Source organism: Xyrauchen texanus, chromosome 20, assembly GCF_025860055.1.
Source record: "Xyrauchen texanus isolate HMW12.3.18 chromosome 20, RBS_HiC_50CHRs, whole genome shotgun sequence".
NCBI lineage: Eukaryota > Metazoa > Chordata > Actinopteri > Cypriniformes > Catostomidae > Xyrauchen > Xyrauchen texanus.
In genome coordinates, this window is record NC_068295.1 from 5122190 (window position 1) to 5144329 (window position 22140).

Below are 22140 nucleotides of genomic sequence, written 5' to 3' on the forward strand. Positions count from 1 at the left end.
AAAATGCATTACATTCTTAAGACAGAAGATCATTGATAAGACAAAAAGCGCATTTGGAATACAATGTATTGTTTACTACCATATAATTGATCATAAGTCAATCACTGACACACAGTTCACAGCAATCCATTTCACAAGTGAATCTGTCAATCAGTTGGAGATTTATTATGAGGGCTTGTTTAAGAGCCCGTCAATGTACAGCTGCGTCAGACATGCTTGTGTGCGTTGCGTCATAAACATAAATGTTTTAGGACACTGTGTCAAGTTAAATATAGTTTAATACTTAGAACACATCTTGAGATCTCTTAGTTCGGATTTGCGCTCCATCAAGTGTTTTGAACGCAAGAACGTAACGCATGTTTGTGTTATCTGTCTGCTGAAGTGTTGTTTTCTTCACTGTATAAACTGCACGTTACCACACAGCTGAAGTTTCACTTACTGCCCTCTGGAGTAAACAGGTGGTACTTCAAGCTTTGTTATTATGGTCCGGGGGCATTGCGATTAATTGTATGAATTTTTTAAAGCGTTATTTTTTATCAAATTAATCGCTTTGAATTAATGCGTTAAATCGACAGCCCTAATATATATATATATATATATATGGATATCCATCCTTCATCTAGATAGATAGATAGATAGATAGATAGATAGATAGATAGATAGATAGATGACAGACAGACAGACAGACAGACAGACAGACAGATAGACAGACAGACAGACAGACAGACAGATAGATAGATGACATACAGACAGACAGACAGACAGACATATCATACATCTATCTATCTATCCATCTACCTACAGTACATAACTTTCTACCTAAAAAATAAATAAATCCTTAGTATCAATATAATTACAGTATTGTTTACAAGTGGAGTACCAAGACATTCTAAATTGCTTCTGAAGATAAATGCAGAACATTGAACTGATAGAAACAGGAGATGCGTCACATATAATAACTGCATTTAGCTTTACCTTGATTCCTCGGTTTCCGTGGCAACCATTATGTCCCTGCGTTCCATTCAACCCTGGAGGTCCTCGCTCACCCTGACGGAAACAAAATTATTTATCCATGTGTGGCAAGGCGGGTTAGAACCCACCCTATTATTACGTGTGATTATTAAATGACTGATGGGTGTGACAGCCAATGGGCTGCTGTCCCTGACCTATTTAAGGCGGAGTTCGGGCCACCTGGGTATGCGTCATCGTCAGATTCGCTTTTGCGTGTGCGCGCGCGCAGCTCTGTGGGAGGTGTGTACCTAGATGTTTGGCTAATGTTACTGCTAGTACACACACATACACTATTAAAGTGGTGGTGTATTTGTTGTAGCCAGGTTCTGACCAGGATTGGTGCGACTTTGCTTTTGGGGTGCAGGCTGTCTTTTCTCCGTTCGTGTACGTTCCGATGGAACACCGGTACATTGGCGGTTTTGCTTATGAACGTGAGCTGTGAGTAACCGAATAATCTGTGGCTCTAGCGATCTTCTACCGTGCGTTAATCTGCTCTGGAGTGGTTCGTCACTGTGGACTGCGGGGCAAATGCTTCCTAGACAACCTTTTTAGACTGCATTGTCTGTTCTGCTGCTTTCTATACTACAGTGTGATTATTTGTTTTGTAAACAGCTTTACGCTAATACTGGTGGTCTTGGTGAAGGGTGGCTAGTCTCAGGGCCGTCACTAAGCGTGAGACTTTCCAATGTTGCACCTTAGCCCCACCTTTTGCGATATCGCCACCAACTGTTTGGTTGTTAATTTGTTGTTTTCTTTGGTCTGTGCTTTTCCTAGTTGAATTTTCTAATTACTTTTTGTTTTGTGATTTAATTTGTTTGAAGCATAATTAATTGTCATTTCTATTTTGTATTGTTTGACTTATGATGTTTGTGGGTTATTGTTATTTTTTTTTTTCTTTATAGCAGTTGGCTGCTTCATTGTTTGTTCAGGCCTTACTGGCTATTTAGTGTAAACCTTTCTGGGTTACACCCGTCTGTCGAACTGGTGGCCAGTAATTTGCCAGTTGTTGACCACCTTCAGCGTTGGAATCTGCTTTCCTATAACTGAGTGTCTGTTAATTGTGAAATAAATTGTTTTTGTTTTTTTCAGGAACTGGAGGCCCCCAGTGTAGTGAAGCTAGCTGTCCTTGTCCTTTTTGTGGTGTTTCCTTCACAGAGTGTTTTGCCGTTGGCACTTGCCTTTCTCTCACTTGGCGTGTGTGAGTGTTGGTGTGGTCTTAGGATACTCACTGTGCAGCTAGCCACCCTACTGGTAAGCCTCAGCCTGAAAGTTTTTCCTCTTTATTTTCCATTTTTCTGGTCTGGCGCCCACTGAAGTAGTGAACTCTTACCTGTTTTTATACATTTTAAATTTATTATTGTTGTGAAAATAAAAATAGTTTTGTATTCATATCCACGTCTCTTGTCCTCTGTTTTAGCGAACCTGTGTGTCTTATGAAATTTCCCCGTTCATAGAAACGGGGTGGCGTAGTCTGCTCTTTATCTTGCTTCATTTCGTACATTTAGTGTAATTTTTGTCCAACCACTGCCCCGCCACACATGGTATGTACAATGTACATCCTCTATAAAACATCCAGTCCTCTATATCAGCAGTGACACTATGGATGAGGTCATCAGGCAAAATTGTATATGTGATGCAGAACATTAATATTAGCTATGCATCTGTCATTTTTTTTATCTGAGCTTCTTTAAAGATTTCATTTCATTTATTTATTGTTCAGCCTTGGCTGAAAATTGGTTTTTGGTCTCGCCATACAATCAAAACAATTAACAATACACCGTATACAATCACAAAACGATACACAATATACACATTAAAATATTCACATCTCTTTCCTCTTATTCAAAAGACTTATTGCATTTGGTACAAAAGATTGTTTATATATCACTTTAATCGCTTTTGGTGTTCTATAGCGACTGACGTGATGGCAGTAATTCAAAGACATGATTCAATGGGTGTGTTGTATCTCTTGCTATAATCAAAGCTTTCCTCTGAACAGCAATTTGATATAACTGTGCGACTGATTTTTGTTTAGATCCTACAATTTTTCCTGCAACTCTTGTAATTCTCTCTAACTTTACTTTATTAACAGATGTAACTCGTCCAAACCACACAGTTATATTATACCCTAAAACACTCTCAATTAAACTTATATAAACTCTTTGCAGAACATCCTGACTTACAGAAAATTCTCTCAACTTCCTTAACAGGTATAACCTCTGATTTGCTTTCTTACAAATAAGGTTAATATTATCAGAGAAATTCAATTTACAGTCAATCATGGTTCCCAAATACTTAAAAGTCTTCACAATTTCAACTGTTTGATTACATAACATTAACTCTGTTAGAGGCTCTGAATGATTTAAAATCAACTCTTTTGTTTTACTTACATTTATCAATAAGGAACTTGCCTCACACCATTCTTCTAGTTCCAAAACCTTCTTCTCATACTCATAATGTGCACAATCTTTCCATAAAAGTGCGACAAGTGCCATATCATCTGCATATTTGTATAATTTATAATTCTCATGCTGCACTCTTATACTACTTGTATAAACAGAAAACAAAATAGGTGACAGGACGCATCCTTGTGGTGCCCCCGTATTTAAAAACATAGTATCTGATTTAAACCTCCCAACACAAACTCGCTGAGGTCTATTTGTTAAAGTTCTTTATCCAGTGCACTATTCCTCCATTTACACCTAGAACCAGGAGACGTTCCAGGAGCAAATGTATCTGCATGGTATTAAAAGCAGAGGTATAGTCGATAAAAAGAACACGCACATAAGCCTTTGCTTGTTGTAGATGACTAGCAATTGTATCGACCATGGTAAGCATGGCATCCTCTGTCCCTCTTTTTGATTTGTATGCAAATTGCAGTACATCTAATTGCTCTAATATGTATGGTTTAAGGTGGTAGCTAACTACTCTTTCCATGCTTTTAGCGAGTATTGATGTCAAAGCCACAGGACGAAAGTCCTCTAAATTTTTTGCTGTCACTTTTTTCGGAAGAGGTCGTATAAATGATAAATTCCAAGTATTGGGAACGATCTGTAAGTCTAATAAAAACTGAAATAATTTTGTTAAAGGGTCAGTTAATTCATTTACGCATATCTTTAAAACTTTCCCTCTAAGGCCATCTGGACCTGGTGCTTTATGGGGCTTAATGCATTTAAGGGACCTTCTGGTTTGATCACCGGTCAACCAGATCGGTGGCCCCACTGGAATCCTATCACTTATTTCTTCAATCTTATTGTAATTGTCAGCTACGTCATATCTTCCATAAAACAAATTCAAATCATTTACCCATTTAAAACCATCTGTCCCTATAGGAATATCATTATTTACATCTCTTGTGCCACGCCCCATCATCTTATTCAAGCCTTGCCAAGCACTCCTTGCATCTTGATTCGCTAACTTATCCTCTACCTTGCATTTAAAGTCAATTTTTGCTTTTTGTATCATAGCTCTCAATTCCTTCCTTTTCATTTTAAAACCCTCATAATTATTTTCACTGAAATGCCCAATTCTTTTCATTAATGAGTTTCTTTAAATCTTTAGAGAGCCATGGTTTATTATTTGAGAAGACTTTAACCACTTTAGTATCAATAACTGTTTCTTCACAGAATTGAATATAGGAGGTAATACTGTCAGTAAGTTCGTGAGGGTCTCTGCATGAATCAAAAAAGACATCCCAGTTTGTAGTACAAAAACAATCCTTTAACATATCTTCTTTGTCCTTACTCCAAACCTGAATTCTCTTTTCCACTGGTTTGTCCCTTCTAACACATTGTCTATATGTTGGCAGTAAATGGATAACATTGTGATCCGATCTACCAATTGGTGCTCGACATACTGCCTTGTATGCGTCGGAAATGTTACCATAACACAAATCCAATGTGCGTGAGAAACGTGTTGGACAATCAATATATTGCTGCAAGTGTGGAAGAGTCTCTGTTAATGAAAGTGTATTAAAATCCCCTAGTATGAAGACTGGTTGATCTGCCGACTTTGTTAGGATCCTAGTAAAGCACTCTGCAATATGCTCCGCTGCCTCGTTATTATTAGGTCCTGGTACATACACTAGGAGTATGGTTATTCGACCAAATTCCCGCGGCAGATAAAAAGGTCTAAAAGATACAACCAAAGTCTCATAGTCCGGTGTACAAGTCTGTTCAATTATGGTAGACTGCGATGACCAATTCTTATCAACATACATACAGAGTCCCCCACCAACCGACTTCCGTGATTTTACCTTGTCTCTGTCAGCTCGTATTGTGGTAAATCCCTCGATATCCACACTATGATCTTCATTTAGCCATGTTTCAGTAAAACAGATGAGATTACTGCTCCTAAATTCCTCCTCTTGTTTCACTTCGAGTGCAACCTCATCCATCTTATTATTAAGAGATCTTACGTTAGACAGCGTGATCACTGGAAGGGGATGACGGCTTCCTCGCCTCCGCAATCGATTTCGAATTCCTCCTCTCGACCCTCGTTTCATAGTTCTTGATCTCCTTCTTTTGTGCAGACATATACTTGATGGAATCGTCACATCGACAGCATAGCTATTATATCGTAAAGATAGCAAGAAGTCTCTTGAATAAATCCGGCTCGACACCATAGAAGCCAATTGATCTTCAAAGGCTTTGCCCGCCAACACCAATCCAACCAGCGCCGAGACCACGCTGATCATGAACACATTCATACTGTTTGCAATTTAAAAGAGCAAAAATAAAACGAATAAAACAAAAAAAAAAAAAAAAAAAACAAAATAACAACTTAGATACACAAACAAGACGCCAAGAGACAATAGCGAGACACAGGGTCAGCAGCAGGCCGCGCCCCGGAAAAAAAAAAAAAAAAGATGCTACTCTTGTTTAGATTCCAGCTCTGCACACTCTTTATCATCTCAACTAACTTCATGAAGTGCATCCTGAGATGCTTTTTAAACAGTACTGAAGGAGTTCACATGCATGCTGAACACGTCTGTCCTACACAATTCGACTCTAGCTCATCCATTTCAAAACATTTTTGCAAAGAAATTCATAGAAAAGAAACATTTTAGTTTGTAAATAAATTCATACTGTTGGCACAATTTACTGTATATTTATCAACAAAACTCATTTTACACATTTAAGCATAATCCTTCAAAAAGGTCAAAAGATTAAAGAAACCGGTTCAGTCGGGTGTATCCAAACCTTTGTAAACAATCTTGTGAAATATTAATTATGTGACTTGCCATTACCATCATGTGAAATGAGCAGCAGTGTGTCAAACATTACATTCACTCACCACACTTCCCTCATCTCCAGGAAATCCAGGATGGCCCTTCTGACCTGTGGAGCCCTAAACAATAAATACAAAACAGGGATGCTTACACATTCTCAAAATTGTTTATGAGCCCCTGAATCAATACTGCCTCATTTAACATTTCTAAGTCATAAACGTTTGTTCTACTTCATCACTCCTTACACTGGTTGTAAAGAGACTGGCTACACACTGTAGACACTGCAAAGTGTTGGGAATGACACCCAAATTTAAATGCAGAAATGAATTACGTTGTAGAACGGGCTTGTCTCTCTACAAATAATCAAACTCAAAAATAAATGAATTATGCATTCAAATGAGGAGTGACAACAGTATTCTGCTGTGGTGTGTTCTTGGTCTTTGTGTAAAGCCATGACATTTACTTTCAACACTATCAGTACTGCAGGTGTCTGACCTTTTGACCCGGTTGTCCAGGGGGTCCTCGTGGTCCAGGAAGACCAGTGCATGAACAAGGAACTTCACAGCATTTTTGCAGAGCCACTGTTTGCTGATGGGACAGAGAGAGGTGCATAATGTGTGAAACTGGAAAACCAATGTTTCTACCATCCACTAACAGAGATACATTGGCATTAAAATTTTACAGATCTTTGATGGAGAGATTATGTTGATGACATAAAAGGGCTTGCGTCCATTAAAAATCGGAGGTTCTTTTGCAGCGAATTCAACTGTGTCTTGGTAGAAGCCAGCCTAAATATGGTAAGCAAATATCCACATGGATAGATTGGGAGACACCCAAACCCTCAAAAACCAAGAAGAAGGTGCAACCCAGTTTCAGACCACATTAAATATGGGTCCAATTGCAATGAGAATAAAAGTGGTTTGTGCCAACCACAATGTGTTTTGTGCTGTGAGTTATTGGCTGCCAAGAGTATGAAACCAAGAAAGAAAATTTAGAGGCATTTAACAGTAAATCATATTGGATATGGGATACTTCATATGCCATTGCCTGAACCTTGGAGTTAGGATAGACCTCACCGAATTGACCTGCTGGTTGAACAGCGATGCACCTAACTGATGTCTGTCTGCATCATCTCGGTCTAATGATGGACTTCACTCTTGAAATGGAATACATAGATTATCATTTAATTGCCAACAAAACCCTTCATCAGCCAACTCACAATGACTACTTGCATCAATGTGAACTTCTGCAGTTAATCCAGGATGAACTTCAAAGACATTAGTCATTAATTTTACAGCTCATACAAAGTCTTTGTATAAACACTGACCCTTAACACTTACTTTGTTTACTCATTTTAAACCATGACAAGTAATATTGGCATTATATTCATGATGTTAGTCAGAGGGGAACTGGATTCCACAGTGAGTCTGATTTCTCACAAGGTTATTTTTCTCCATTAACCCATTAACCAACATCTAATGGAGTTTTTGGTTGCTTACCACAGTCACCTTCGGCTTGCTCACTGGGGTTATAAATACAATTACATATTTAATCAAACACAATGATGACTCTTAAGACTTTCTAGATACTACAGTTTAATTTTCTGTAAAAGTATGATTTTTCTGTAACACTGCTATGAAACGATCTCTGATGTGACTGGTGGAATACAAATAAAAATGACTTGACTTGATACTGTTGATGGTAATACAGTTCATGGTAATATTAAAGAAATGTAAATGTTTGATTTTTGTACGTTAAACAATTTTGGCACAGTATCGGGTCACGACTTGATGTATAATCTGGGTTTTGAAGTATAACTTCAAACACTGTCATACAAATATCATGATTATACAAACCATTAAATTAAAATCCAAAGTGGTAAAAGAACCAAAATGGTAGAGTGAAAATAAAAAAGGTAAAAATAATTTTCCAGATTTTGGAGAGATGAGACAAAACAGCTCTTTTAAAAAATGTTTTAATACTTACAATCTGTTTCATAAGCATGTCGCCGATATTCAGCATGTTGATGGACAGTGGCTGCATATAGTCGAAACCTCTGCCAAATTCCAGTTGTTTAACATCCATTATTCCCTCCAAAGACACAATCAACAGTGCGCTGACCCCTAGTTGACACATCAGAAATCCCACATAGCTTTAGTACAGAGTGTCTATAGAGTGATGATCAGTCTTTACACTTGACTTGATTCCTACTTCACTTTGATTTCATTTCACATTCACTTAACTTCAGTTTCATTTCACTTTACTCTTTACTATTTTTTTTTATTTTTTTTATTTAACCTTTATTTAACCAGAAGAGCTCTCTGAGATTAAAAATCTGTTTCACAGGAGTGTCCTGGCCAAAATGTGCAGCAGTACAATCAGTTCCATTACAGATAAACATCACACAGACAGACTAAAAACACTTAAAAGCAATTGCATAATGTTAGATCAGCTTCTATTCGCCGGATAACTGATTTAAAACGGTCTAGAGTCAGCAGATTTTCTAATTTTAATTTAGATTGGAAAAGATTCCAATCAAACGGCGCTGCGTACATAAAAGACTTCTTACCTAACTCAGTTCGAGTAAAAGGAACAGAAAGAGTATAGAAGTTTTGCGAACGAAGAGAATAATTCTTGATAATTTTCTGCTGCATAAAACAACAGAGATAGGAAGACAACAACCCCAAGATAGCTTTGTAAATAATTAAGTACCAGTGCATTTTTCTTCTGGTAGACAGAGAAGGCCAACCTACTCTATGGTACAAGGTGCAATGATGGGTGCAATGATTTCATTTCAATTTTTTACATTTCTGTTGTAATTTCACTCTACTCTGACTTCACTGTAGTTTCATTTAACGTTGACCACTTGTGAGTGGTGGTGGCGTAGTGGGCTAAAGCACATAACTAGTAAACAGAAGGTCTCTGGTTCGATCGATCCCCACGGCCACCACCATTGTGTCACTGAGCAAGGCAGTTTAACTCCAGGTTGCTCTGGGGGGATTGTCCCTGTAATAAGTGCACTGTAAGTCGCTTTGGATAAAAGCATCTGCCAAATACATAAATGTAAATGTAAATGTTGTATAATTTCACTTTACTTTGACTTCAGCTTCATTTCACTTTATGCCGTAATCGCTTCAGTTTTTTTTCACTCTAATTCAACTTCAGTTCAGTTTAATTTCACTGAAGCACAACTATACTTCACTTCCATTTCACTTCGACTTCACTTCAGTTTCATTTCACTCTACTTTGACTTCAGTTCAGTTTCATTTCACTGAAGTACGACAATCACTTTTATTTTACTATGACTTAACTGTTATCAGGCCAAAAGACTCACCACAACATTTGGTGAAAATATTCAAATTAGTTATTTATACTAATCTAATAGGGTAAAATACACAATCATGTTAGGAAGCAATCCACATTGACAATGAAATAAGAAGTCATAAGTCATTACTTAAAAAACATGCAAAAACGAAAAAAAAAAAAAAAAAGAAACTACTGACTTTACATGCTGTATCCATTCTGGTCTGTTAATGTGTTTGAACAAATCACATAAAATAAGTTATTTATATACATCAGAAATGACCCATAGTTTTATGGTTTGAAAATGAAATTAGAAGACACTCACCACTTTGCTTAAGCCTATCTGAACTCGAGATTAAATGCTCAATGCGATCATCCAACCCATCAGTGAAGAGAATAAACACCTACACACAAACAGATCATTAACCATCAGATGATTTAGAACCATTCTGTTTGAATGCCTTCCATTCATATTCTGATTGGGTAACTTATGTATTGTTTATTAGAATTCTGGTTGTCCTAATGACCAAATTACATAAACTGTAGGTGTCCATTCTAATGTTGAATATTATGTTTGGGAAAAATGTCAAAGCTTAAAAATATATAGCTATATTACATATATGCATAATACATAGTAAACTATATATATATATATTATATGGTAATTTCTAATCCCTTTAGTTATGGAGCAAAAGCATTCAAACCTTCACTTTGGCATTGGAAGGTTTAAACTTTTCCCGGAAGGAATCTAACAGAAATGCATTGAAGGCCAGGGGCAACGCAGGTCGCAATGACATCACTTTCCTGAGCACATCCTCTTTGTACTTATCAAAATCTAAATCAGCCTGAACACTCCCATCCTGTCCAGAAACTAGCCTGTAGCCAATCCTAGTTTCAATTTTGTCCACACTGATGCAGCATAGATTCCCCAACATGTTGATCCGCTGAATAGCTGCAGTAACCAATGGTTCCACCTGAGGTCTCAACAGAGGTTGTGCACTTGTTTGTCTGGACACGTCAAACCCAATACCTATGTCAATACTGCAATCTATTCAAACAGGGTATGGACAAAATATTAATATACAATATACAGTTCATGCATATTATTAGCAAAAACTAATAATACATGTTAGTTTCATATAACAGTGATGATTAACAATTCAGATACATGTTATGGATATTATTGTGATGTTTACTTCTTAAAAGTAAAAATACAAACATCGTACCAATATACAACAAACATTTGTAATCAGTATATATTCATCTGTCTGATTTCAGAAAGCTGTAAAAGAATGGAAAAAGTCGATTTTGTAGCCTCAGTAAAATGGATGGTGATGGATGAGGACTGAGGAGGAAGTTTCGAGTTTTTAAACTAACAAAAAGATCAAACGATTCAAAAGATCAAGGAAATGTAGATTTGTTTTTAACTTATGTCCACTTTAAAGTGTGAAATTTCCTTTCCATCTCACTGTTGACTATACATTTGTCACTGCACAGATAAAGCATAATGTATTAGTGTGGCGAGGAGGAGGGCGGGGTGGGGACGTGACGTGACTATGCACTGCTGTCTCCCATTCGGGCTAATCATCCGAGGAGAGGGGTAAATGCAGACGGACACGGCAGTTCCTCTCCTCAGATAGGGGCCGGGGCCCCACCCTCCTCCTCATCACAATTAATAATTAGAAAGAAAAAGGAAAAAAAATGTACTTACCACTTGGATCTATTGATGAGTCAGAGGTGCAGAGAAGGCTTATCACTTTCTTTATGGTTGTCTTTAGTTTAAGGCTTTCGAAAGTCTCTATGAAGAACCGATCAGGAGATCCAGCGATTTCAAGCAGCTCAGATTTCCTTATTTCACTGCCAACTCCAATAACAGTTATTTCAATATTCTTGGCTCGGAGATCAGCCAGCGCATTCATGTCCTTCTCATCATTGGCTTCTCCATCTGTAATCAGCAAAAGATTCTGCGAGACTCTCTCAGCTATTCTGGATCCACGCTCTGGTGTAAAGTAATTGTTAATAGATTTCAAAGCTGCCCAAGTATTTGTGCCCTGTTTTCGTTGTGTAATGTTCAGAATAGCGTTGTCCACTTCTGCTAAACTTCTGTATGTGTCCAGGTTAAAGTGGTCCATGAAGATATCACTGAACTGGGCGACACCCACCCGCCATTTGTCTGGAGCAATATCAAGCTTATTCACGATGCCAGACACTGTTTTTCTGACAATTTCCCAACTTGGTTTCTTGATGGAGTCTGATCCATCAATTAAAAAAACAAGATCTGCCACCTCTTTCTCACAAACTAGAAAGTAAGAAACAAAAAATAAGACATTAGGGCTTGACAAACTACATTCCCTGCTGAAAAAAACAGCCTAAACCCACCAAAGGTAATTTGCTGGTCTGCAAGTCAGACCAGCTGGAAGTGCCAAAAAAAAAGAAATTCTATTCACCTGGTTTGGTTAGATTACAGAGCTCTCTCGTGATCGTTTTTTGAAGTCCATTTAGGTCATTGTAGTTGTCAGCATACAATACCCTTCCTTTGCTTCCCGCCATCCGTCTTAGCTCGACTTCCTGAGCTCCTGCTGTACCAATAGCAAAAAAGTTGATTTCTGAATTTGCCAGCGTTTCAGGCCATTTTGCAAGACCAGCAGGATCTTCAACCAGACCATCTGTAATCAAAAACAGCACTTGAGGAATGTTCCTTGCCCGTCGCCCTCCATGCACATCGCTAAAGTAAGAGAGTGCATATCGCAGGGCCTGGGCCGTGTTTCTGGATCCCCCTGAACACTTGAGGTTTGAGATAGCCTTTTGAACGGCAGTCTTACTGTAGTACTGGTTTAGGAGGAACTCATATTGAGGGATATTGGAGTAGACGATGGTGCCAAAACGCACCCGTCTTTGCCCGACCTCAGATTTGCTCACCAAATTTATCATTAAGCTTTTCATTTCTTGGAAACCATCTTTATTGGATCTACCAGAGGCATCCACAAGAAAGATTACATCCATCAGCTCAGGTCTCTTGCATTCTGGAAAGATAAATAGTCATAATGCGAGGAGTCATTTAGAATACTGTAATTACTTCGACCATAGGAGATCAGCATAAACACATATTTGCAAGCATTTATCCCATTATGTTTACAAACTTTTGTTGTTCAAGTGTTGGAGATACGCAGTCATTGGCTATTAGCTTTATGGCCAGCTATTAGCCTCATATCTGTATGAGATTAGTTATCCAATAAAAATGCTCTCTAGAAAGAGTCTAGAAAATTATCTTAATTGTAAAATGCCATTTGTTTTCATTTTGTCTTATTAAAAGATTAAGATCATTCAGATTAAAAGGTAATAACCTTAAACTAAAAATTGTAAAATAAGATAAATATATAATTACTAGCATGATGCTGTTGCAATATGTATGTTGCTTTAAGGCCAAGACTTTGCTTTGTGTGCGTAGGACACACTGAGCACTTTTTAGGAACACCTTGGTCCTAATAAAGAGCCCAATGTGGTATACTGCTGTTGTAGCCCATCTGCCTCGAGGTTCAACGTGTTGTGCATTCTGAGATGCTATTGTGCTCACTGCAATTGTACAGAGTGGTTATCTGAGTTACTATAGCCTTTCTGTCAGCTCGAATCAGTCTGGCCATTTTCTGTGGACCTCTCTCATCAACAAGGTGTTTTTGTCCACAGAGCTGCCGCATTAATAAGTAAATGTAAAGGGGTACCTAATAAAGTGCTCAGTGAGTGTACATATTTTCTAATGTAGAAGGGATACAATGTGATGTCCTATAAAAATGTTGTTTACTTACCAGTGTTGCAGATCTTGAGAAGGACCTCACTGCCTAAACTATGCAGGGAATCAATGTTTTCATCAACAAACATCCTTTCATGGGATCCAGCAATGTCAAGCAGTTGAGATCTGTCTGAATACGCCATACCAATGGAGAAAATGTTGATGGAATTCTCTCTCAGTTTTTGAGCAGGGAATTGTACATCATCCTTACTCTCTCCATTTGTAAGTACAATCAAAAATTTTAAAGCTTTGGAGCGTCCTCCCTTGTTCACATTGAAAGACTGCAATACTTCTGTGAGAGCTCTTCCAGTGTATGTTTTCCCATATATCTGTCTGATATTTCTAATTTCCTGTAGTAATCTCTTTTTATCATCAAATGCATTTAAGGAAAACTCCTCATTTGAATTGACGCTGTACTGAACAACGCCAACACGCTCCTTGTCTGGACCAATTGCTAAATTTTCCACCATAAACTCCAACAATTCCTTAATCTTGTTAAAGTCCTCAGCATTAACAGCTTCTGAGCCATCGATCAGGAAGACAACATCCGCCAAAAGACCATCACAAGCTAAAAATGAGAAGAAATTATTTATGTGGTTATAAAGTGAACATTTCGTGTGTGAGAAACAATAGGTAAGCATTTGTTCAAGGCATAGATATTCATGTTAGTAATTAACAGCATGTCACACTAATGATATGTGGGAGTCTCATGGGGGAATTCACCAAGATTGAATTGTGCCTGGCCATTGCATTGTTTATTTGAATGTACTCTGTGTTGTGCACCTAATTCAGTAAAGTAATGATAGAATTAGAAAAATAGCACTGACATTTATGAATGAGGAACATTATATAACAAGCCAATTTGACATAGAAAGGAGGCATGATTGCTCTGAAATTAATGACAAATAATACATTTAAATGTCTTGCACATTGTTAAACCAGCGCATATACAGTATAGTGGTGCCTGGTAAAATTGGATTACGGGTGGTTTGTGAATAAGGATTTGACGCTACAATACAGCATGTAGAAGTGCTGCAAACGTTTAGTGAACCTATTTTTTTAAATGTGTTGTAAGCAATTATTTCGTGGAAAGGTATGCCTATTGTTTACTACTCCCTGAAAGATATTAATGAAATAAGTGTCCTGAGATATCTCACCAGTCTCTTTGACCGCTCTATACTCTGTAAACAGAAAACAAAATGTGTCGCTTTCTGCCTGTCAATCATGTTGCGCGTATTGTGGTTGCAGCAAATTATTTAGGAATAATGCCATTTTTATGCCATTTTGCTCATAACAGTTGTCGGTTGAGGTCGCAATTTTGCTGCTGTTGTTTTTGACAACCGTTTCTGCTTGTGACAGCAGAAATAAAGCTCATTTGTTATCTTTGAAGTGTGGCATTTTGGATAAAGGGGCGTGGCTAATCCAACGGCTCAGCTTCTGGAAACTCTAGAATGGCTAAAATATCTTACAACACCTTTAACTTCAGTTGTCCAACAAAAGTAAAGCTAGTTTTTCTAGAAGGAAACCTAATTAAGCTTTGGCTTGGAACCAGAATTTGGCCATGAATACAATCAAATATTTCTCACCTTCAAAGGAACATATTTCCTGAAGGATTTCTTCCTTGATGTTCTTCAAGAAATCATAGTTTTGGACAAAAAATGTTCTTTTTTTGCTCCCCGATATCAATTCCAGCTCCGGCTTTGATGCATTTTTCACACCAATAGAATAAATAGTGACATTCTGTTTCCTCAGCTCCTCAGCAGGTACATCAACTGAAGTGCTTCCAGCTTCTGACTTGCCATCTGTGATTACAATCAGCAGCTCACGAACTTTCTTCCCACGTGTGTTTGCAGCTTCTTTGAACAATGGAATCATTTTGTACAACCCTAGATCGGTCCTTGTGCCACCACCGTACATAATCAGGTCCGCCACAGCCGTTTTAACATCATGTTTTGTGCTGTAAGTGTTTAATTTGAAAACTATAGCTGCCTGGCTTGCAAACTTCACCACACCAATGCGCACATTGTTCGGCCCAATCTCAAACACTTCAAGGAACTCTGAAATGAACTTCTTCATATCATCAAAGTCATCATAGGATATACTTCCAGATTCATCAAGCAAGAAGTAGATGTCAGCTTCTTCCAGTAGCCTGCATCCTACAAGAGTGAAAAAGTTTAAAATGAAGAAAATTGGTTTAGTATTGAGATACGACATTGGTTTTTTGAAATGCACTTTAACAGGATGAGATTTCATCAAGAGATTACGGGGCCCTACATATGTAATTTAAATATATAATGGTTTATATGCTATAATATATTTCATTTATTTTCTGTATATATGTAAATTATGCATGTAATTGTTATAGTTAATGCTATTATTTTTATTGTTGATGGTGTAGTAGTGGTTGTAGTTGATATTTATATTATTACAGAACAATTTATCCTCCCTCCTTATAAAATCCAATTCCAAAAACATTCAATTTATACACTTATAATTTATATACTTTATTAACTGTCTGGGTCTGGCGACTGTTCAAGTGCTCTCGGTTGGCACGTCTTATCGGCATAGACACTACCTGTGCGATTTTTGGTTTGCCTGGCCCCTCCCTTTGCCGAAACTGCCGGCGGCCCCTTCTCTTATTATTATTAATATTATTCTATCTTATTCTCTTATTAACGTGACTGTGTCGGAGTGCTATCTGGGTTGGATGTGATGTCTCTGGCTGGGGAGCTAAATGGTGCACACCACGGTTCCAGCCAAAGATTATAATCGAAAAAGATCAACCAAACAATGATTTCTGGTCATCTGCCAGGTCACAACCAGACCAGGTGAGCTTGATTTGGAGGTGGCTGTCGTGGTGCCCCAGTATCTTTATGGCGGAAGACATAGAATTGGGTTTTGCAGGTAGCGGGGTAGGAGGGGCGGGGGGGATTAGAGTTGGGGTTGGTGTTTGTGTCGGGCGGGTCTGTTGGATGTGCTCGCCGGCGGTGGTGGAGCGGCTCCCAGACCTAGAGAGTTTCGTATATCTGCAATAATTTTATTGACTAGTCTAAAATTTCATAAAGCTGAGATTATATTATTATTACCAATACTACTTCTGCTATTAGTGTTTTTATTATTATTATAATTCAGTGGTGGACGAAGTACACATACCATGTACTTGAGTTAAAGTAAATATACTCAAGGTAAAATATTACTCAAGTAAAAGTAGAAGTGCTGCCTTTAAACATTCACTTGAGTAAAAGTACAAAAGTATTTGCCTTCAAATGTACTTAAGTATCCAAGTACTATGATTTTTTTATGGCCATAATGTCCTATTATAATTTGTCACAAGACTCTTGCTTAACTCAGTCTACATGAAGACTAATGTCAATCTTGGCACACCAGTCTATTAATAAAATGACATGAATTAGTTAGATGTGTATATATATATATTTGAATTGAATACATTTTTTGTGTGTTTAATTTTGGAGGGAAGGGGACTGTTCCCATAAGGTATAATACATTTACAGTATATACTGTATATATTTTTCTTGAGTGTCTATGGTCATAATTATTAACATCCTAATGTTATGATACATTCACATAAACCTGCACAACACCATTAAATATATATATATATATATATATATATATATATATATATATATATATATATATATATATATATATATATATATATATATACACAGACACACACATACATAGAATATATATATATATATATATATATATATATATACATATGTATATATATATATATATATATATATATATATATATTCTATGTTATGGGAGCAGCCAATTTCCCTCCAAAATTAAATACAAAAACGTATTAATGCAGTGTTTCTGCTACTCCCCAGAAAAAAAATGCTATTATATGCAAGTCATTTTAGTGTCAACATAATAAGCAATGTACATTATGCGTCAATATTTACCGATAATTGCTGCAATAATAGCTGCTGCTCTCTGCCCCGCTTAAAATCATTGGCAACGCAATTTGTTTGGAACTATTGAGAGCTACACGAATCACGTGACCGCGCGGCAGCGAGATCACTGTCGCAACCGTCTATGTTCGCAACTCTCATATTTAACGGCTCTGGGGTGCGTTTCCCGTACAACGACGTAACTTGCTGCTCCACTACCGTAGTACGATGCACTGTTGAAGAAATCAACTTGCTAGTCACGACTTTTTCCCGAAACCGTATTGTCTCAAATTGGTTGTTCAACCACGTTGGTTAATGATGTCACACATGTGGTGGAGTAAAAACTACTTTTAATGAATCTGTTTGCGATCGAATTAATGCTAGATGTTTTGCTATAAATTACGGACATGTCATCTGAGGACTATCTCATATTTTTCTCAGTTATTTGCTTTATTTCCAGATTCAATCATAGGCTCGTTCTTACGCACTAGAGCACGTTCACACATGCTTTAAATCTATTGACAAACTAAAAGACATAAAGGACATTTGTATGTCTTCTAAATAAAAGATACTGATTGTACTGAATGTCATCTTGCTTATTTGGCTCAAGATAATAATTTATTAAGCCCACATGTTATAATAACAAGAAACTCTGCTTCTAACCACAGGTCGAGAGCTGTCGTTCCAACCACACAACTCTGCGATGCTGTTTGCGAATGTTCGTTGGAACGATGGTTTCGGGAAACACCGACTCGTTGAACTATGATGATAACGACGGAACTTGCGACCATAGTTGGCTAACGATGCTTTTGGGAAACGCACCCCTGGTTCGCGCTTAGTAGATGCCGCCAAGGCAAGTTCAAAACAAAGCGCGCGTGCTGTACTGTGATTGGTGGCTCGTTTGACCAGTTACATTTTTATCCACTCAAAAATAAAAAGGAACGACTGATTTTGAAAATGTAGTAGAGTAAAAAGTACGATATTTGACTTTGAAATGTAGTGGAGTTAAAGTAAAAGTCTCCCCAAATTTAAATACATCAGTAAAGTACAGATACGCAAAAAAGCTACTTAAGTACAGTAACGAATTACATTTACTTCGTTACTGTCCACCACTGTTATAATTATTATTACTAGTATTATACCACTACTATTATTGTTATTATTATTATAACTGATTGTTCCATATCTATCTATCACTCATCTAGTTTAAATCTATATCTTTCTTTTTCTCTCTCTCCACAACATCACCAGAAGAAAATTAATTACAATGATTACTATTATATGACATTAAATTAACCGAGTCCTTAAACTTATCACAGTACCTGTAGACACTACTATATCTATATACTTATAATTGTGTTTGTTTGTTATATGTGTGTGTGTGTGTGTGTGTGTGTGTGTGTGTGTGTGTCAGCTGCTATGTCTTGTTAATTTGTGTTTTGTTCAATAAAAATTGTATTTCAAAACCAGTGCTATGTAATCCACGATAGATTGCAAATTACTTCTCTAAAAATTGTTATGAGATTGCACTACTCATTATGTCATGGAAAGAGAATTCACATTGCTAATTACTTTATGTTTAACCCTTGTGCCGTGTTTGTTTTGTGCTAACACATTTTGTGTTACAAACATGACCAGCCCACTAAGATTGTTTCTAAATCTCTCATATTTCATATATTATCACAAGATATTGCGATTTAACTTTTTTGGTTATTATGACCTTCTTATTTGAGCATATAAAAAATATAATATATATATATATTGATAGAAGTATTCATTAAGCTCATACCGGGCTACCGGGGGCACTCCCTGCAGAAAACAAAAAATATATAATAATTATAGCACTATATGGTAGCTGCCCACCCTATGCCCCTGTTTAGAAATGTATAACCCAACTGTAATGTCATTGAAAGTCAGTAGCTACCTACAGTACCTAGGCCTACTTACTTTGTAATTACATAACATCCCGAACACTGTTCAAAAGATCCTAACTTTAGGGTGAGTAAAACCATATTACAAACCTTGTTTAACTGCACCGAATCCACTTCGAATCATAGTTCTGTATGCAATATCATTGCACATTTTTTTGGTTAAAATCTTTGCAAGTGAATTGAGTTTATCAAAGCGTTCCACATTGAACACAAACTTATTGTGTGGGTAGGATGCAATCTCTCTCAAATCATTCAATTTGGTGTCTGCTATACCAATCGCGTATACAGTGACGCCAGATCGCCGCAATGTTGCTGCCGCACTTGCTGCATCGTCTGTGGACTTTCCATCAGTGATAACAACAGCTATCTGCTGAACATGTTCATCTCTTCTGCTGCCTCTTGCTTTGGTGAAAACCTGCTCTTTGGCAAACCTGAGAGCAGCTCCGGTGTTTGTTGTACCACGTCCATATGACATACTGCTGATGTAGCGCAGGATATCGGTCTTATCATTGAAGGTGTTCAAGTAAACATCAGCTCGAGGGATGTTGCTGTAGAGAATAACAGCTACCTGTATTTTTCCCTTGCCCATGTCAAGACCGCTGATGGTGTTCTCAAGGAAGTTGCGCACAAGTTGGAAGTTTTTGGATCCGATGCTGCCGGACTGATCAACGATGAACACAATATCAGCCACCGCGTCCAACATGCACTCTGTCAAAAAGATATAAGCACCTTTGTAAGTTTTTGTCTTTCATGCCAATAATAGACAATCATGTTTATTGTCTTGTTCTTTCAGTTGGTCTCATAAGAGGACTATACAAAAACAGGGTCTTTAAAGCTGAAGTGTGTGATTTCTGCACTTCTAACATCACCAATTGCAAAAAAATGTGGAGGGAATTCGCTAAGAATAAGTTGCGCCCGGTAAAAGCACCGGATAATTGCGTGCGCTGTAGGCAATGATTTAGCACACGATTCACTAAAGTAGGCAGATCAGGCAACGGCGCAAACGTGCCCTCTAAATCACTGATTAATGCGTTTTATATTGGAGGATACAGCAGATTACTGGGGTGGCTGTTGCTCCGTTGGTAGAGCGGGTTGGCCACTAATCGTAGGATTGGTGGTTTGAATCCCGGCCCACACGACTCCACATGCCGAAGTGTCCTTGGGCAAGACACTGAACCCCAAGTTGCTCCCAATGGCAGGTTAGCGCCTTACATAGCAGCTCTGCCGCCATTGGTGTATGAATGTGTATGAATGGGTGAATGTGTCACAGTGTAAAGCGCTTTGAATACTGTTAAGGTTACAAAGGCGCTATATAAGTGCAGACCATTTACCTGTGATCTGACACACTCTGCTGGGACTGTGCATCACCTCACAACTGTGAATTAGATACCTGAATCATCTCTTTAAAATTCTCCAAAGATTGACCTACGAATAGCTCACTTATATAAGTAAGAGTAGTCTCTGCTTATTAAGCTGAGATACAATAAAAACAATCCCACTTCAGCTTTAAGGCTGTTTTTACTCTTTGCTTGAGTGCATCATCCAAACCAGAGATTGAATCCACTCTACACCCCCTGCCTCTGCAGATTTCTTTTCATGATTAAATAGCACTGAACTGCAGTAGGCTTGAATAATCAGTATGAGTACTAACAGCTCTTTAGCACTAGGTCAAATTTCAGGAGAAGGCAAAGTTTTGGAAAGCTACTATCTCACCAACAAAATAAACCAAACTCAGATGTCTCAAGTCTGCACCAAATGATCTAGTGTTGTAGTGTAATTATTTTATGTACATAATAATGTCATAATGCTGCTCTTGCTATAGATTATTTTGTCAAGCCAATTTAATTTACTATTTACAATCTACCAAGGACTTACTGTATAAATTCTTGAAAGTTACCTTGATTATGCACTTACCTGTTGTGACTGTAAGGTCTTTCGTTGCTTCAATGGCAGCCTTGATTTTCTGTTGCACTTGCACCGCGTTACCAACTAACTTGTAGCTGTGTGTTTGACTAGAGATGTAATCCATCTCGTCTGCTTCAGCTTTTCCCAAGGCAACCGAAAAGACTGTCACAGGATCATTTTTGATTTTACGGGCTGCTTGGACAACACCATCTGCAGATTCTCCTGCTGCGATGACTAACAGGATCTGCTTAAAGCCTTCGGAGATACGACTTCCCGCATTAGTGTTGAAGAAATTAGTGTGAGCATATTCAATTGCATTGCCAATTCTACGCTGCCCCGTAGGCCTCAACTGGAGGTTGCGAATGGATGTCAGAATCTCAGTCTTGTTCTTATTGGTATTGAAGAGGAATTCCTCCTTGACATTTTCGCTGAACTGAGCCAGGCCAACACGAATGGCATTATTTCCCACCTTCAGCTGGTTGACCAATTTATAGAGAAAATTCTTTAGTGTTTGTGTCTCTGGTCTAGATGCTGAACTATCAACCAGTATGAAGAGATCAGCAAATTTGGGAACAAAAGCTGAAGAGAAAGGAAACAAGATTTATTTTATCTAATCAAAACAAATTATATTATATGACTGTTTCTATGCTACAGTGGATTTGAGTTTGGCATAGGATCAAAGTATGATACGATTAGGGCTGTCAATCGATTACAATTTTTCATCGAATTAATAACATGATGTGCCTATTAATTAACTGAATCAATATTATATAACATTATATCAGTATTTATGCTGAAAGGCCCTGAAATAAAGGTTTTTAGAATATAATTATAAATATTAGATATAATAAATATTATAGTTCAAACACATTACATCATATGCATATATTCCAGTAGGTATAGCTGCAGGCCAGAGACCTCCAAATGGGGCTGAATCCACAAAAGAGGGTGGGGTTAGTCCAGAAGGGGTGGGGTTAGTCCAAAAGGGGTTGCGCCAACTACAAAAGGGGCGGTCACTTCCACTCACAGTTAAGGTAGGGGAAAGGG

General features: G+C 37.7%; 1 protein-coding gene across 4 annotated transcripts in view; it reads right to left on the reverse strand.

Annotated features, from left to right (window-relative positions):
• The window catches only part of LOC127660528 (collagen alpha-6(VI) chain), a 51121-nt gene that overhangs the window by 22981 nt on the left and 6000 nt on the right, over positions 1–22140 (reverse strand). For all 4 annotated transcript variants that reach the window (XM_052150832.1, XM_052150831.1, XM_052150830.1 and 1 more), the window contains exons 5-16: positions 21103–21672; positions 19279–19896; positions 14918–15487; positions 13348–13899; positions 11992–12567; positions 11256–11843; positions 10249–10592; positions 9870–9948; positions 8228–8364; positions 6737–6829; positions 6307–6360; positions 976–1047 (exon numbers count right to left, since the gene is read on the reverse strand). In XM_052150832.1, the coding sequence (XP_052006792.1) occupies positions 976–1047; positions 6307–6360; positions 6737–6829; positions 8228–8364; positions 9870–9948; positions 10249–10592; positions 11256–11843; positions 11992–12567; positions 13348–13899; positions 14918–15487; positions 19279–19896; positions 21103–21672 (4253 nt within the window). The remainder of the gene's footprint in view (positions 1–975; positions 1048–6306; positions 6361–6736; positions 6830–8227; positions 8365–9869; positions 9949–10248; positions 10593–11255; positions 11844–11991; positions 12568–13347; positions 13900–14917; positions 15488–19278; positions 19897–21102; positions 21673–22140) is intronic.